Genomic DNA, 16,345 nt, shown 5'->3' on the forward strand with positions numbered 1-16,345 from the left:
ACACGTGCGCAGCCCGTGTCCCGCACGAACGCCGGGGAGCGGCGCAGGGCAGCGCGGAGGCCCGGCCTGCGCCCGGCGCTGCGGGTTCGGCAATGCGGGGCTCGGCGCGCCGCTCCCGCCGCGCTCCAGCGAACGGAGCCGCTCCCCGCTCGGGGCACGCCCAGCGCCCTCAGCAGCCGCGTCCCGGCACCCGCCAGCCCCAGCAGCTCACGGTAACACCGCGCGGCCGCCACACACGCAACCACCGCCCGGGCTGCGGCCGGCCCCGCTCCCCTCCCTCGCCCGCAGCCGCCGCCGAAGCACCGCCCGGCGCCCTCCCTTCGCTTCCCTCCTCTCCCTCCCCTCACGGCCGCTCCCTCGCGAGAGGCGCCGCTCGCCGCCGCCGCCCCGCCCCGGCCCGCCCCGCACGCCGCAGCCCCGCCCGGCCGCGGCTCCGGCGGGCGCAGAGCGCCGCGAGCAGCCATGATGGTGGGTCCGGGGCGGCCGCGGAGCCGGGCCGGGGCGGGGCAGGGCGGGCGGCGCGGCCGGGCACTCGCTAACCTGTGCGCTTTGTCTCCCCTCACCCTCCCCGCCGCCGGCCGTGCCCCTCCGTGCCCCCTGCCTGCGCCGCCGCCTCGCCCCCAAGCAGGAAGGCTCGGACGACGGCCCAGATTTCCTCTCGGAGGAGGACCGAGGTGTAAGTGCCGCGGGGAGGCGTCGGGACCCGGCGCCTGGGGCTGGGCGTGGGGGAAACGGGGTCGGCCCCTCTTCGGGGGCCTCCGGGCGCTGCTGGCCCGAGCCCGCCGCGTGGGTGTCGGACGGAGGCGGGATGCTGGGCTGCGAGCGTCCGGGCTGGCTGTCCGTCCGTCTGCCCGCCGGGATCTGCTCCTGGCACAGCCTCCCAATGATATCGGCGTCTGTGTGCGTGTGCCCTTCATTGTTGTGTCACCCAAGTTTTGGAAGGACAGTTGTTGGATGCTGTGGTTGGAATGGCTGGGAGGGGGTTGTGGCCGGAGATGGATGCTCTCCCTGCGGCCCCCGCTGCACACGCCCGGCGGGGCCGGTCCTGCCCAGGCTGCCCAGCCCCGGGGAGCGCCAGCTTCCATCGCCAGCCGCGATCCAGGGCCTGGATGATGCACTCCTGCCCTCCCTTCTCCCTTCAGGCCCACGGGGCTCTCCCATAGATAACAATGGGACCTTTACACTGCAGGCACATGCTGCATAATAAATTCTTTATTGAAGAGAAGTTCTGTTGTTGGGTCAGGATGCCACAATTGCGTTTCTTACTGAGAAAACCCTTTTCTCTGCCCTTCTGTTTCTGGCCTTAGTTTCTCTTCTGACCACTGTGTCCATCTTTATTTAACTTGCCTGCCTCACTTGAGCAACAAATCAGCTAACCTAGTATAATTTAGTCAGACTGATTATCCCTGTCACTTAGTATCTTGAGAAAGACCAACTGTGAGCAAGGTAGGAGAGCAGCTTCAGGGTCGCTTCGGTTCCCTTGGCTGTTGGTGGTTATTGAAGTGACTGCATACAGTCTATTACTAAAAATACAAAAATCTGAGACGCACTATGTTGGTGTGATGTTTTATGATGCACACCATAGTCAGATGGTAAATTCAGTGCATTTTATGTTCCAGTTTTTGGCCAGAAATTTAAAAAGGCATTCTAATATTGTATCAGCCCAATCCTGGCCACTATAAAGCTCTTGCCTTTATGGGTACAGCTCCTTTACTAAGAATATTGGATAAAAGAGAGAGGAGGTTGTCATTGTTGTCCTTTGAGTGTCTTCAGAGCAAGGATCGAAGAGCTTAATAACTGTGAAATTTTATTTACGTAGGTATTTTACACAGGTTCTCCCTGTACTTAGGAACAGCCTTTGATGTGCACAGTTAAGTTGCCTGTATCTGAAGGTGCAGGTAGAACATAACAATGTGGATCTGACCTCCTGTGAAACTTGTTTGTTTGGCTGGTTATTAGTTTTCCCTCTAAGGCTACGGGTCGTAGAGAGTTCACAAGGTAATTTGAAAACCTTAAGAAATCTCTTAGCAGTCTTGCTTGTATTGTTGTAAGACTTACCATCTCAGCTGGCCAAATGCAGTAATTTTTTTTTTCTCCCCTGCATCTTCATCCAGTACTGAGGAATTAAACTAGAACAGTGGCCTTCTCATTTCCCTAGTTTTTTAAGGATTTCTTGTTTTCAATCACCGATCACTGTGGGGGTTTAATTTTTTCTCTTCTGTCTAAATGCCTGGAGTTAAAACACAGGTTGTTATCTAAATGATTTTGTTTGTGGTACAGGAAGTTAATCAAAAGCAATATGGCAGTCTGTTCATGAATGGATTTGCTATGCTTTAATATTCAAAACTGTAATACTTTTTTCTAAGTAGAAGTAGTAAAAATATGCATCTTTTCATAAAGTGATTCCCTAGTTCTGATTTGTTGCCTTTCTCTGCAATTAAATAATGAGTAGGTCAAGCCTTTACTTGAAAGCATGGATGGTGACTTCTAGTTGGAGTAATTGAGCTTTTAGTTTTGAAAATCAATACGCTTGCCTCTGTTGAATTCAGATATTGCTGTGGCAGCTGCACTTCTACCACTGCAGGAACATGTCTGTTGGCTCCAGTTGTGTTAAGTTTAATCTTGGGGTGGTGGGATGAAAGAGGGCTGGAATTTATGCTGATGCCACACAGAACAGTAATTCTCAGACAATGGTGTTACACCATATGGAGCCTTTTCTGGAGAACTGTAAAACAGAGCACTGAGAATCCTCTTTGAGGAAGTAGCAGTGGGTGGTCTGTAGAAGGAACTTATTATAAATGGTCTGCATAAAATGAACTTGTGGGAATTGCTTTTCTGAATTTCACTTAGGAAATAGGATAGGATTGAGTTTGCTTGGTGTAACTTGGGTGCTGTTGGGATTTTTGTGCTCTCTCTAACATAAACAATACATCTTTGTAAAGTGGTGTAGTATTGCTCCATTAGTACTGCCTTGTGTATTTTATATCTGTATAATCTTGAGGTAACACTCATTCAGTGGAAATGAGCTATCCTTTAGAACAGGTCTGCTGGAAGCTTAATGCTGTGAAAACACTTCAAAAGCTTTTGTTGTGTAAAGGTATTCTTTGTCCCCTTGTTTTGTGTATTTGCCTGTAAAGAACCAGCTGAAGATAGGGTCCTTTTTACTCTTAACATTTTTGAAAGAGCTTAGAGCAGGGAAGTTACTGTTAATGGATGACATTACCTAGGAATGTAACACTTGGTTGTTTCCCTTGTCTGTACCAGATTCCCTCCATTATCATTTGAAGTATAATTGATCCTTAAGCAAGAGCTTAGATGTTAAACCCTCTCCTTGCATTTCATTCTCAATTAGTACTGTAACATCCCTTGGCCTGGGTTTTGGCTTCTGCTGCTTTCTAGACCCTTTGAAGAGAACAGGGACATTCTTGGTATAGCTTTGGTATAGTGTAGGAAACTGTAATGTAATTAAATCATGTTTTGTTTTGCAAGTTGTTCAGCATGGATGTAGATAACATATGTAAGCATAAAATTATTTTCCACTGTTGTATGTATTAGACTTGATGGGGCAAGATTACCCATCTCTATTTTTTCCTTACTTTAAGGTACTTTGATTTCAGTTTTCATCTGTATCAGACTTCTTTTATTTTTTCATTTTCTACTTCCTTTGTAACTAGAAAACCATCCATTGGTGGCAGTTTTATTTTGGAAGTAGTGATGCAGAGTTTGTTTAAGTTTGTGGTGTGGTGATGATGTTTGTGAATTCAATTTCTAGTAATGCAATGTGATTCATTGTGTCACATGAGTATATTTAAAGTCCTTCAACTTTCTGATTGTCTTTGACACCTTTCATAAATGCTTCATTACCATTGCAGATGAAAACATTCCCTGTTGGCAGTCAGACTACATGGCATGACTTAACGTGTGATTAAACTCTTCAAGACTGTTACAAACTTAACTCAGTATAAATCAAACAAATAGTCCTTTACAGCTGTATGTCATGGGTGAAGTTGTCATATTTAGTTCTTAATTTTCTCAGCACAGATAGGACTTTTGTATATGAAGTTGGGAACAGTGCATAGGATCAGGCTGCGCTGCACTGGATATGCTCTAATGGCAAACTTGGTCAGCTGTTACACTGAATTCTAGAATTCTGTATAGTACCACTTTGAAAAAAAAAAGGAGGTGCAAAAGTATTTTGGTAGAAATATTTGTGACCTGTGAAAGATTAAAAAAATACCATTTAGATAATCCAGATTATTTGCTGAGAGTACTCAGTCTGTTAATGTGTTCTGGGGGGACCAGAGAAAAACAAACAGTACCCCAGACAGGGTAACCACAAAAACCTTTTTACACGCTGAAAAATGTGGTGTCATGACATAAGAGAGACATTGGTATGTCATTATATTTTTCTTTCCTAAATTAGATGGTAAGCACTTTGGAAGCTCAGTAGGAGCTAGGAGATTGTGCCTCTGAGAAGTGATCTGCAAGAAACCATGGCATGATAATACGCCTTTGTGTGAGGCAGTGACCCTCTAAACCTTGGGAAAACAAAACAAAAGGCAGTGCCTGAATCACGTGTGTGAATATGTTACTGTGCAGTCATTTTAATGATTTCCAACTTCACTGTAAGGAAAAGCTGTGTGTCAGAGCTTTTGAACAGTTACATTTTGCTAGCCTTAGCAGAAAATGCTGGACTGCACAATTCTGGTTTGCTTTAACACACTAGTTCTGAGATCCGTGAATCTGGTTGCTGCTGCATAGGCAAGAGTTGTGCATGCATTGAGGTTAACAGCAACACTAGATTGGGATCTGACCACTGTGATTTAATGTAAAGATAACTTATGGGAAACAAGATGTGGCAGTCGATGCTTCTGTCCTAGAGCTGTTCCAGTGCCTCACAGTGTTACCTTCAAAATCTGCTCTTGTGTAACTTCCCTACTGTGTGTTGAGAATACTTAAAGCATTTTCGTACTTAAGTATTGACTTAAAAATGCAGTCCTGAAGAAAATTATGGAGAAAAGTCCAAATCTCTGTTTGGTAAAGCATTTTTATACTATAGAATGGGATACTTGTACAAAAAAACCAGCATCAGAGAAAACACCATGTCTCAGTAAAATGTATGCCTTTTGAGCATGATGTTGAAATATTTTTTGACAATGTGATTGGAAAAGATTTCAGGGTTAGCGTTAGTGCTTGTAAAAGCATTCCAAATGTCTGTTGGCCATGATGATGAAATTGTCATGGGACAAATTCCTCTAGAACAACAAGGTGCAAGGGTGAGGGGACTTGAATTTTCAGTTGGGCTCTAGATGAGGTTACACCAAGTACTGAAGCCTTTGGTCCAGTTACTGCCAAATATTGTGGTGCTCAGATAACGTTTCAGTTTTGCTATATTTTATCATTGTCTCTTTTTTTTGTTTTTTTTTTTTTTCAATGTGACTGGAATTATTTTGTGAAAAAGTTCAGGTTTCATGTCTTGTGGAAATAAACCACATGTATTCCTTGCACTTTTACCATTTCTCATGCTCATTTTGAAGACATCAAAGTCTTGGGTTTGAGTGTTTTGCTTTGGGGTTCTTCAGAAAAACAATATTTCCAAGAAGACTTAGCTCTATGAAGTTCAGGATATTCTTTTAAGCTTTTTCATTGTATGATGAGATATGTTGAACAGATAGTGTAAGACAGTGTGAGTAAATCAGGTCTTTAACTGCTTTTGCTTCTTTGAAATATAGAACCACTTTTCCCCTTAAAAGTACTTTTCCAATTGTTAATATCTTTATAATTACCTTTGCAAGTATATTTACAGTAGCTTGTCAGTTCAGAGGAATGGGGACAGTAAAGAGAAAAACTTAGCAAACTTGTTGCTCTTTGGAAATGTACTTTGTCCTGAGCATCTCAATTACTAGCAAGTTAACAATCTACAGAAATGAAAATAGTGCACTATCAAGGCATACTGTAAAGGTGATTATTATTTGTATGGCTGTTCATAAGGAGTACTACTGGAATTTCTTCTTCTGTTGGAAATAATCTTTTAATGTTGGGGGCTTTTGTGTCCTGTCTTCAGCATTGTAGGATCAGTGTTCATTTCAAAGGAAGAATAATGGAAATTTAGTTTACCTTTTATTTAAAAAATTTAAGCTAAATATATTTTTCTGCAGCTAAGAGCAATAAATGTAGATCTCCAGACTGATGCTGCTCTGCAAGTGGATATCTCAGATGCACTGAGTGAGAGGGATAAAGTGAAATTCACAGTCCATACAAAGGTAAACCTGGGTTTGTATATGCAAAAATTCTTAATTCTGTACAAAAGAGAGTTTTCTTAAACTGTTTGTTGAAACAAAATGTAACACAATCCAGAGGAAATGAGAAAGTAGAATTATCTCATGTTTATGAGACTGTGTAGCTGCAGTGCATAAGAAAAAAATGACTAAAAATTAAAAAACTCTTTAGAAGAAAGTTATGTTCACTTTTTTTTTGTATTGATGTGTTGTTATGCCATTCCCATGCCTATTAATTAGTCTGTTTGCAGGTAGAATCTTTAATATACATGAATATACTTCAGTATAGTTTTTTAATTTGATTAGATCTTATAGTTTGAGATTCTAAAACTTAATTTGTAATTGTATGACATTCAGGGATCATTTTTAATTACTGTTGTTTATGACTTTTTTTTTTAGATTTCAATGTTTATTGATTGCACAGTGACAGAATAACTGAAGTTGAATAAAATATCTGGACATAATTTAATCCTATCTCATCTCTCCCTCTCACCATTAAATCAGAGTGCACAAGAGCACAGTGCTCAGCATTTGTGCATTTGGGTTTCAATTACAGAATCATGGAATCACTTAGGTTGGAAAAGACCTCTAAGATTGAATCCAACCATTATTCCAGCACTGCTGTGTCCACCATTAAACCATGTAGGGACAAGTGCCACATCTCCATGTTTTTTAAGTACCTCCAGGGATGGTTGCTCAACTATTACCCTGGGCAGCCCCTTCTAAAACGTGACAGCCCTTTTTGGTGAAGAAATTTTTTTTAATATCCAATCTAAACCTCCCCTGGTGGAGCTTGAGGCCATTTCCTCTTAGCCTCTCACCTATTACTTGAGAGAGGAGACCAGCCCCCACCTGGCTACAGCCTCATATCAGATACTTGCAGAGAGTGATAAGGTCTACCCGTGATTTTTATTCAGCCTGAACACCTCCAGCTCCTTCAGCCCCTCCTCATCAGGTTTGTGCTCCAGAGCTGCCACCAGCTCTGTTGCCCTTCTCTGGACACGCTCCAGCCCTCAGTGTCTGTCCTGTCAGGAGGGGCCCAGGACTGACCACAGCACTCGAGGTGTGGCCTCACCAGTGCCCAGCACAGTCACTTTCTTGGTCCTGCTGGCCATGTTATTTCTGAGACAGGTCAGGATGCCATTGGCCTTCTCGGCCACCTGGGCACACGCTGGATCATGCCCAGCCACTGTGGACCAGGTTCTTTTCCACTGGGCAGCTTTCCAGCTGCTCTGTCCCCAGCCTGTAGCACTGTCTGGGGTTGTGACACCCAAGTGTGGACCTGGCTCCTCACCTTGTTGAACCTCCTACAGTTGGCCTCAGCCCATGGATCCAGCTGGTCCAGATCCCTCTGCAGATCCTTCCTGCCTTCTGGCAGATCAACACCTCCACCCAACTTGGTGTCATCTACAAACTGACTGAGGGGCACTTGGTCCCCTCATCCAGATCATCAGTAAAGATACTAAATGGAACTCCAGGATTAAGTTGATAAAGATGCTCTCATCAACACATACTAGATGTGTTGATGAGAGCAGACACTCCACAACCTCTTATGGCAACCCATGCCAGTTGATTGCTGCACTAATTAAGATGAGGGTAGTTACTGTGGTATGAACTTTTGTTGTTCCCTCAAGGTTTTTTCTCATGTAGTAATGAAAAACCTTGTTTTTTGTTGAGCTTTTCTTCCTCCGTATCTCCTTCCCCCCCCATAATTCTACCTCCTTTTACCCTTCTAGAGTTCCTTACCAAATTTCAAACAAAATGAATTTTCTGTTGTCCGGCAACACGAAGAGTTTATTTGGCTTCATGACTCTTTTGTTGAGAACGAGGACTATGCTGGCTATATTGTAAGTACTGGTATTCTTTTGGTTTATATGTGCCATTTTCTGTGGGCTGGATCAAAACTACTTGAGACTGCTTTTAAATGCAGTGGAAACAGCAGGTGTTCATTCCTTATAAAATCAGATAAGCTTCTCTAATACGTCATTTTATGCAATTACACAAAATTAATGGTTGAAGCGAGCTTGGAAGAAAGCTACAAGTAGCTGTCATACTTTCTTGCCCTTTACTCCTAAGAAGTGAGTAGTTTAATTTGTCTCCAAGTGTATTTTTATGCCACTGTGTTAAAAGTGTGGGAGAGTATATCTGAACTGTATAACTTGGTGGTATTGTTTCTGCAAGCTAATGTTTAACCGAGTTACACGGGGAACCTCAATATAAAGTAACTTACAGTTTGAAGTTAATTTCAGGCATTCCAGGAACAGAGGTCTCAAAACAGGCACCATATGATACTGCATATTAAAAATGGTGCTGCTTTTCATGTGTTAATTGCAAATGGGAATATTTTTCATCTTGGTATGAAAGTTTGGTATTCATTTTGTGTTTGGTGGGTGTTTGCTGATTCAGAGGGTAAACAGGTATTTCTGATTGATTAGTGGGTAAATCATAATGAGTATAATCTCTGATGGTCATACCATTATTGAGCTGGTCTTTTCTTAGTCAGAAAAGCTATTTGAAGTGACTAGACCTTCAGTGTGGTAATAACTAGTTTCAGACAGTTGACTGTTTAGATGGATTTTTCTTTTTTTTTTTTGTTGTAATATGTTAATATATGGGCCCATATCAGTAAATTAAAATTTAAACATATTTGGTTCTGTGTTCCTTTCCCAGCACCAATTCAGGTTTAGTTTGACTCTGATGTTTCCTCTTTCAGTGTTAATATACTGTATTACAAAATTAACCTAGAGCCTTGTTGACTGGGGGCTTTGTTACTTCAGCACATATGTCTTTAATGTCAGCAGTGCTGCAAGAAAGAGCTAGTGCCTGCAAACAATAGGGAATGATTTTCTTGGTTTCAAGTTTTGGGAGTTAGAAATGGATGGTGTGAAAACAATTCTGGAATTCTTTTTTCTTCTTTCTTTAAATGAGAAATAATCCTTACCAAATAAGCTAAACCAAAACCAATTAAAATTTTTTTTTCAAGTTTTAAGTCATTGTCATGAGAAATGAAGTATTATTTGGCTTCTGTTGTAATTAAACTGAAGCCATTACTTTATACTTTAGTAATCTTCAAGGACACTTGACCGAAATTGGTGTAGTAATGCAGCACGAATAACTCATGAAAAAGAGACTTTATCCAGAAATGCTGTAATGAATGATGAAAGAGAGAAACATGTATTAAAAAGCTGCAGGCAGTCTACAGTTCCTGTACTGTGAATGGGTGTTGTTTCACTGAGAAAATGAGAACTTAAAAAAAATTGGATTAAATTCCAGATTCCACCAGCACCACCCAGGCCTGACTTTGATGCCTCCAGGGAGAAACTGCAGAAACTTGGAGAGGGGGAAGGATCAATGACTAAAGAAGAATTCACCAAGATGAAACAAGAACTGGAAGCGTATGTAGACTTGATTACTACTTTACTAATTTATTTATATTCCAGAACTTTTAATGCTGTTTGCTGTCCCATGTTTCTGATCTCACTGTAATGGTTCTCTGTGAAACACAGACTTGAGAATCCAGTTGTTATATATAACCAAGGTTACTCTTAGTGATCATGATCAGTGCCATTAGGAAAATTGTAGAAATAATTTCATGGAAGATCTTCTGAAACAGGAAATAAATTAGCTTGTTCTTGAGCATTCTTTCATAAGAAGGAAAGTACTTAGATCCTGTTCTTCACAGAACATCTGCAAAGGGAGGAGATAACCTCTATCTTTTTTAGTTCTGGTATTCCACATTTGATAAGTATAATTAGACTTCAGGGTAATACACGCAGTGATTGGGAGTAGGGATTTGTGCATGTGGTTGGTACTGTAAACATAGATGCCAACCTTCTGTTCCCCAAGAAATACAAAGATTCCTTTTTTGACACTTTTTTTTTTTAATTTTTGCACAAGGAGAATATACTTCCTGAAAATACTATTTTCCCTTACTATGAACTTAATTTATATTGAAATAACTGCTCTGAAGCTTCTTGTTCCATATTGAGTTACACAGTGAAGTTTCTCCTTGCTTCGTCCATTTTCTTTATCATGCATTCACTTCTTTGATCTTTTTCCTGTCATTGGTTTCAGTTTTCAAGTGTATATTTACGCTGCTTCTAGACTGCTTCTATCAAGAGCTCTGAATTGGCAAGAAAAGTACATAGAACTCTTACAACTGCTGCTTTCTCTCCGAACTTCAGCTGCTGTGAGCAAATGTCTTGAAAAGCTCTGTATTAGTGATATGTACAACATAATTTATAGCAGAGTAGATATACACTTCATATGCAGAAAACTGGAAATGAGCAGAACACTATAGATTTTAAAGAATCTGGTTTTCCAGCGGCCCTGATCATGATTCTCTTGTGGTCTGGTTAGGGGTTGGATAACACAGAAAACTTTGGGTTTCTTCTACTGCCACCTCCATCCTCTGCATCCTCCTTTTTTGTCTTCACTGAATGACTACTACTCTCACTGAGATCAAACATCTCCCAACACTGGCCCTGCTGGTTTGCTGGTATGTAAATCTTAACCTCCTTGCACATAGTGGAAGGAAAAGCACTGATTTTAATTTCACTGTTTGACCTCAGAATGGGAAAAAGAGCCCTTTCCTCATTTTTAGATGAGTTGCATCTTACTCATTGAATTTGCAAAGCACAATGAATTCTAGCAAACTTGTATTGATAAGAGTGCCTTCCTCTTAACTAAATTGCAAGTGAGTGATTGCATTGAAGTTGAGTTGGCTGAACTGGGCAGCTATGTGATTGTTATGGTTAAATGGGGTTTTTTTGTTGTACCTACCAAAAGCAGCTCTTAATTTCACTTTTAGAACCGCTATGAAGTGAGACATCAATGTAAGCTTTGGCTCAAAAAGGCTAGGTGCTTTAACATGAAATAAAAGACTGTCTAAACAGCTAACAAAACTACAAAAACATATAAATAAGTAAGGAGGGTGCAAATGGGCAAGGGGATGGAGATGGGGAGGAAGGAATTTGCACATCAATACACAGTGCTGAGGGACTGTAGTCTGTACCTTAGTTTCTTGAATTTTGGGGTGCTTGGAAAAGGACAATGAAATGAGGTTACACTTTCAGCAAACCAGTGTCTGTTAGCTAACCATAAAAATTAGAGTGCATTTGTTGACTCTTCATTAAAAGTCTCTCTGTAATGTGTTTGGGCTTCAAATTTCTCCCTAGTATTAACACTGCAGTATTTATTTATGTCTATATCAAACATTGGAGTGATAAACACCAATATATTGGCTTGTAATTTTGTACCCTTTCTAAGGATCTCTTAAAGCTGTTCACGAGGTTTATCTCAATCTAAATTGCTTCATATGAAATTCTTATGTCTGTCTTATTTCTTGTTTTTAGTGAATATTTGGCAATATTCAAGAAGACAGTTGCAATGCATGAAGTGTTTTTGTGTCGCGTGGCAGCACATCCTATTTTGAGAAAGGACTTAAATTTCCATGTATTCTTGGAATATAATCAGGATGTGAGTATTGAAAACTGAATTGCTGGCAAGAGAAATCAAGATGTGTTTTTATGGTGGGATGGAAAACTGATTAAGAGGGAATTACCTCCTGGAGCAAATTACATCAATTCCTTCATGCCAGACATACTTGTATCGTAAAGGTTAGAAATTCATTTAGTCTGTAGGAGTTCATTTTCTGCCACCTGGGGAACCAAATGCACTCTGTGCTTTAACCTCAGCATCAAAAAGATTACTGGAAATCTAGTATATTTTGGATTAAAAAGATTAGCTTTTGGTGGTGATTTCACTTGATAGTATACTTTTCCACTCTTTTAATTATTTTTATTTACTGTGGGGAAGAATGATGTAACAAAATGGAACACTAATTTTTTAGCATTTGGAACTTTGGTGTAAATTCTGTTGCTAACAAAACTAGAGAGAATTTCTGATGAAATATTTTGATAATGCTAATGATGTGAGTGAAAATGGGGTTAATTTTTTTCTGAATATTGGACTAGTGTGGCTATCCACATGTAATATAATGATTTGAGATAATGGAGAGTACTTTTGGATTCATAACCTTTTGTTGTTGGAGACAGTGTTTGCTCTTATTCTGCAAAGAGTTTCAGTTACTTTTTAAAATTGCAGGAATCAACATTAAGTGGAAGAAATTATTACACAGACTGGCTCAACTGTGTGCATACTTAATTCAAAATATGTTACACAGGTTCCTCTGTTGCTTGAGGTAGAAATGCTTACAGATTCAGGCACTCAGTTTACTTAAACTGGGAGTAGTTAGATGGACAGGAAGAGAGAGTGTGAGGAGGCTTAAACCGGCATGATCCTCTGGAAGTCAAAGATCTGTCATTCACCAGAGAGTGAAACATGGTTGTGTTAACTCAACTATTGTTACATCAACTCAGCTATACTGTGCATGATAAATACTGTGTTATTGGTAACTGAAATGAACACTCTGTACAGCAGGTGCTAGAATGGTGCTGATCTCTTTTTTTTTTTTCTTTTTTTTTCTCTAGAATGGTGTTTTAGGTGATAAACAATCTAGTGAAAGAGGTAGTCTTCATTCTGTATGCAAGGTGCCCTGTCCCCATTAGTACAGAGTATAAGAATAAACAGAGAACAGTAGAACTGTTTTAAGTATAGCTAGTAGGGATATGTAGTTCTATTTGATTTTTTAAAGCTTGTATTACCTCCAGAATATGAATTAACATAAATTAATTTGTTTTTCAGTTGAGTGTTCGTGGGAAAAATAAGAAAGAGAAACTTGAAGACTTCTTCAAAAATATGGTTAAATCAGCAGATGGTGTCATTGTTTCAGGAGTAAAGGTGATTACTGCTTCACATAGCAAGATTTAAAATGTATTAACATTTGTCACCTTTTTTAATGAAGCAGAATTTTACATAGGTACCAAAATGGATTTTTATCGTGATATCTAACTTAAGGATTAGTGGCAGACTATGGGTGAGAACTTGTGGCCTGGATACAAATGAATTGAGAGCTTTCTTGTGGCCTTTCAGTACTCTGTGAAATTAAGCACCTTTTTTATACATAGATAACTGATAATCTTGTTGGGTTTTTTTTGTTCAGGCCTGCCATTTTATATAGTGGAAAGAAGAACTAGGTCTGACAACTGCTTCTGTTCAGAAGTTACTAATGGAGTGAATTTTCCCAGTCCTTTAGAATCTGTGTGCTGTTTCAAAGAGCAGCAGTAGAGGTTATATGATTTTTCCCATCTCCTAGATGTAAGAATGTAACTGAGGAAAAAGAAAGTAATGAAAATTCAATTTCGTTTATACTTTTCCAAAAGCTACAAGATACTTTTATAGCAAGCAGAAATTCTGCAGAGAATGATTTTTAATCTCTTTTCTTTCTAGTGGTGACCTTCCATTTGGTAGCAATTTTTACAAGAGTTAAAAATGTCTAGGTTAAATTTTTTTTTTTTGAAACTACTGGAAAGTGAATGTGACCATGGATTAATTATGACTTGGAGAAAAATATGAAGTCCAAATAACTTCCAGTTCCATGATACTGTTCAAAGCCCAATTTGTAGGCTATTCCATGGTGTTGAGCATCTGTGTTATTTTAGAGGGTTTTTAAAAATAAGTATAAGCCAGTTATCTCAAATTATAATACGGACAATATTGACATTTACCTTTGTTTACCAAATTGAAAGAAGTCTGTCATTAGGATCAGTGTTCTGAGCTAGGAGTTCAAATCATCTTGTCTGAGACCTCAGCCTCTGTGCTGCTGGGTGACTTTCATCCCTTCTCCCCTTTTTCTGAGTAGATTGCATGGATTCTATTTGTCTGTCACCCTTGGTGATCCTTTGCTATTCCTTCATATTTAGTTATATAGACCTTTAGGATACTTGTTGCAGATTCTTCATTCTTACTAAATTCTTAATAAAACTTAAGGTCGTGATATAAGTGGAGAAGAAATCAGTTCATATAAATGGTGTTTTAGAGAATGAAACCAGATGCATTTCCTGCAGTGAATGTGCAAATTTACTCTGCAATTGCTCTGTGGAGAGTGGGTGAAATCCTTTTTCTTAAATGTTCCCTTTTTTTGTAGGATGTGGATGACTTCTTTGAACATGAGAGAACATTCCTTGTAGAATATCACAACCGAGTCAAAGATGCCTCTGCCAAATCTGATAAAATGACAAGATCACATAAAAGTGAGTTTTTCAGGGTGAAAATAGTACTGGTTAAAGTGTACAGAAGTTGTTAGTGAGGAAAAGTCATTTTTAGTTTACTTTTTGCATATAAAAAGTGAATTCATTTCTCCAAGTGTAGCCTTCCCTATCTAAAGAAGTTCTGAATTTCTGAGTTTAGGCTTTGCTGCAGTAGAGTAGATGGAGTAAGAAGAGCCTGGTATTCTTCCTGCTGTCTGCTTGAAAAGAATTGCACTTTAAGTATTAATATTTTTTAGAAGTCTGATTTGGTCATTTAGGTGTAGAGGTGGGTAATATGGCAGTACAGGTGATTTTACTCCTAGTGCAGTTGTTCTGGATTGGATGTGGTTGTTTCCATTGAGGGCAATCTCTTGGCACACTGAGCATTGCATTACTTTACTAACAAAAGTTACCTTTGCTCGTAGCAAACTCCTGTTTGGGCCATTGGTTCTGGACTAGGTTTCCATTTTTTAGCCATTTAGAGTGGGGACAGCAGTGTGTACATTGAGTAGTCTGGTTGGCAGGATCCCTTTTCTTCCTGAGACAAGATTTGCCACTTGCCTGTTGATTTGTCTTCGTGAGCTGAGTGCTAGCCATTGTGATTTCTGAAAGCTCTAGATGGCCTTCTCAAGTGCAATTCATTTATTGGAGAAAATGAAAAATCTTTGGGTTAGACTGTTGTGTTTGATTTAGGATTACTGTGCTTTGAGAAGCTCAGAAGAAATTGGCCTGTGTTGCCTTTGATTTTAAGTTTTTCTACCCAGATAAATCAAAATTGATCTTCCAGATTCTGTCTGTTCCTTGAAGTTTGGGTCTGATTTACAGATACTGTCTTTGCTGTCTACAGTAATATAGTTCATACAAAACCAGGTCACAAACCCTTCATGAATCTCCATTGATAAGATCTCTAAAATGGATATTGGATGAGATGTTAAACCAAGAATTTCCTGAGTTCTTCAGATGCTTCTCTTGCTGTTGCATGAATGCTGAGTCTTTTGTAGTGTTAGTATCTGTGCTAGAAGATGGAAGGAGTCAGATATGGCTCAATGAGCTAAAGGCCCTGTATCTGCATTCAATTCCCACCTGAAGTGGTTACTGGTGGTTTTGGTTGCTTTCTTAAAATGAGAACTGAACTTCATTCATGGTAATGAAGTGCCAAGATTTATTTACAGAGTGAGAAAGGCTTTAACATTGGCTGTAGAAGTGGGAAAATCCTTTGAAATTAGGTTGTAGAGGATCTGATGGGAAAGGATTGATCAAACTCATGACGAAGCTTCATTGGTTTCCAGGCTCAAATCACATACAGTGTTTACTGTCAACTTCTGCCAAACTGTGAATTGGGACAAATGGCACCTTCTGGAATTCTGGCTAAAGGAGTAGAGCAGTGACCTGGGGAACCTGTTTTGGAAATGGGCAATCTGTAGTTGATGGATAACATGATCAACAGAGAGCTGCAGGTCTTGCAAAGACACCAACTTGCTATTTCCAGCAGAAAAATCAATTTTTATGTTGCAATTGGAGGAATAGAAGGGGAGATTAATTGCTTCCTAATACCATTCTTCACTGTAACCAGCTGCATTGATAATGTATGTAGTAATGAATTATGTGCAAGCTGACCCACTCAATCTGTTAAGGTTGTGTTATTAGGAAAAAATAATTCTACTTAAAGGCATATAAACTTCAGAAATAACAAACAAATGTATTTTCCTGTTCATTGCTTGGATCTGTTAGTTTTCGTCGTCCATTGAGTTAATGTTTAAAGCCTTTTAAAAAAGGTCAAAAGGTCTGTATGCAAAGATTTGGTTTTTATGTTTTTTATATTATATAGCAATACCTCACTAGTGAAATTATGCAGCCTTCTTACAAATGTTGCTTCTAATTTATTGTTTAAAGTGATTTAACACTAATGCTACTTTA

The 16,345-nt window shown here is 39.9% G+C and overlaps 1 protein-coding gene across 1 annotated transcript in view; it reads left to right on the forward strand.

Moving 5' to 3' along the window:
* The first annotated feature begins 407 nt into the window (after positions 1–407).
* Positions 408–16,345, forward strand: part of SNX6 (sorting nexin 6) — a 29,581-nt gene continuing 13,643 nt past the window's right edge. Inside the window, exons 1-8 of the mRNA XM_063160380.1 lie at positions 408–468; positions 629–676; positions 6,159–6,263; positions 8,015–8,125; positions 9,552–9,673; positions 11,633–11,756; positions 12,984–13,079; positions 14,326–14,431. Coding sequence (XP_063016450.1) covers positions 463–468; positions 629–676; positions 6,159–6,263; positions 8,015–8,125; positions 9,552–9,673; positions 11,633–11,756; positions 12,984–13,079; positions 14,326–14,431 — 718 coding nt within the window. The 5' untranslated portion in view covers positions 408–462. The remainder of the gene's footprint in view (positions 469–628; positions 677–6,158; positions 6,264–8,014; positions 8,126–9,551; positions 9,674–11,632; positions 11,757–12,983; positions 13,080–14,325; positions 14,432–16,345) is intronic.

The sequence above is a fragment of the Melospiza melodia genome, chromosome 6 (genome assembly GCF_035770615.1).
Source record: "Melospiza melodia melodia isolate bMelMel2 chromosome 6, bMelMel2.pri, whole genome shotgun sequence".
NCBI classification, from domain to species: Eukaryota; Metazoa; Chordata; class Aves; order Passeriformes; family Passerellidae; genus Melospiza; species Melospiza melodia.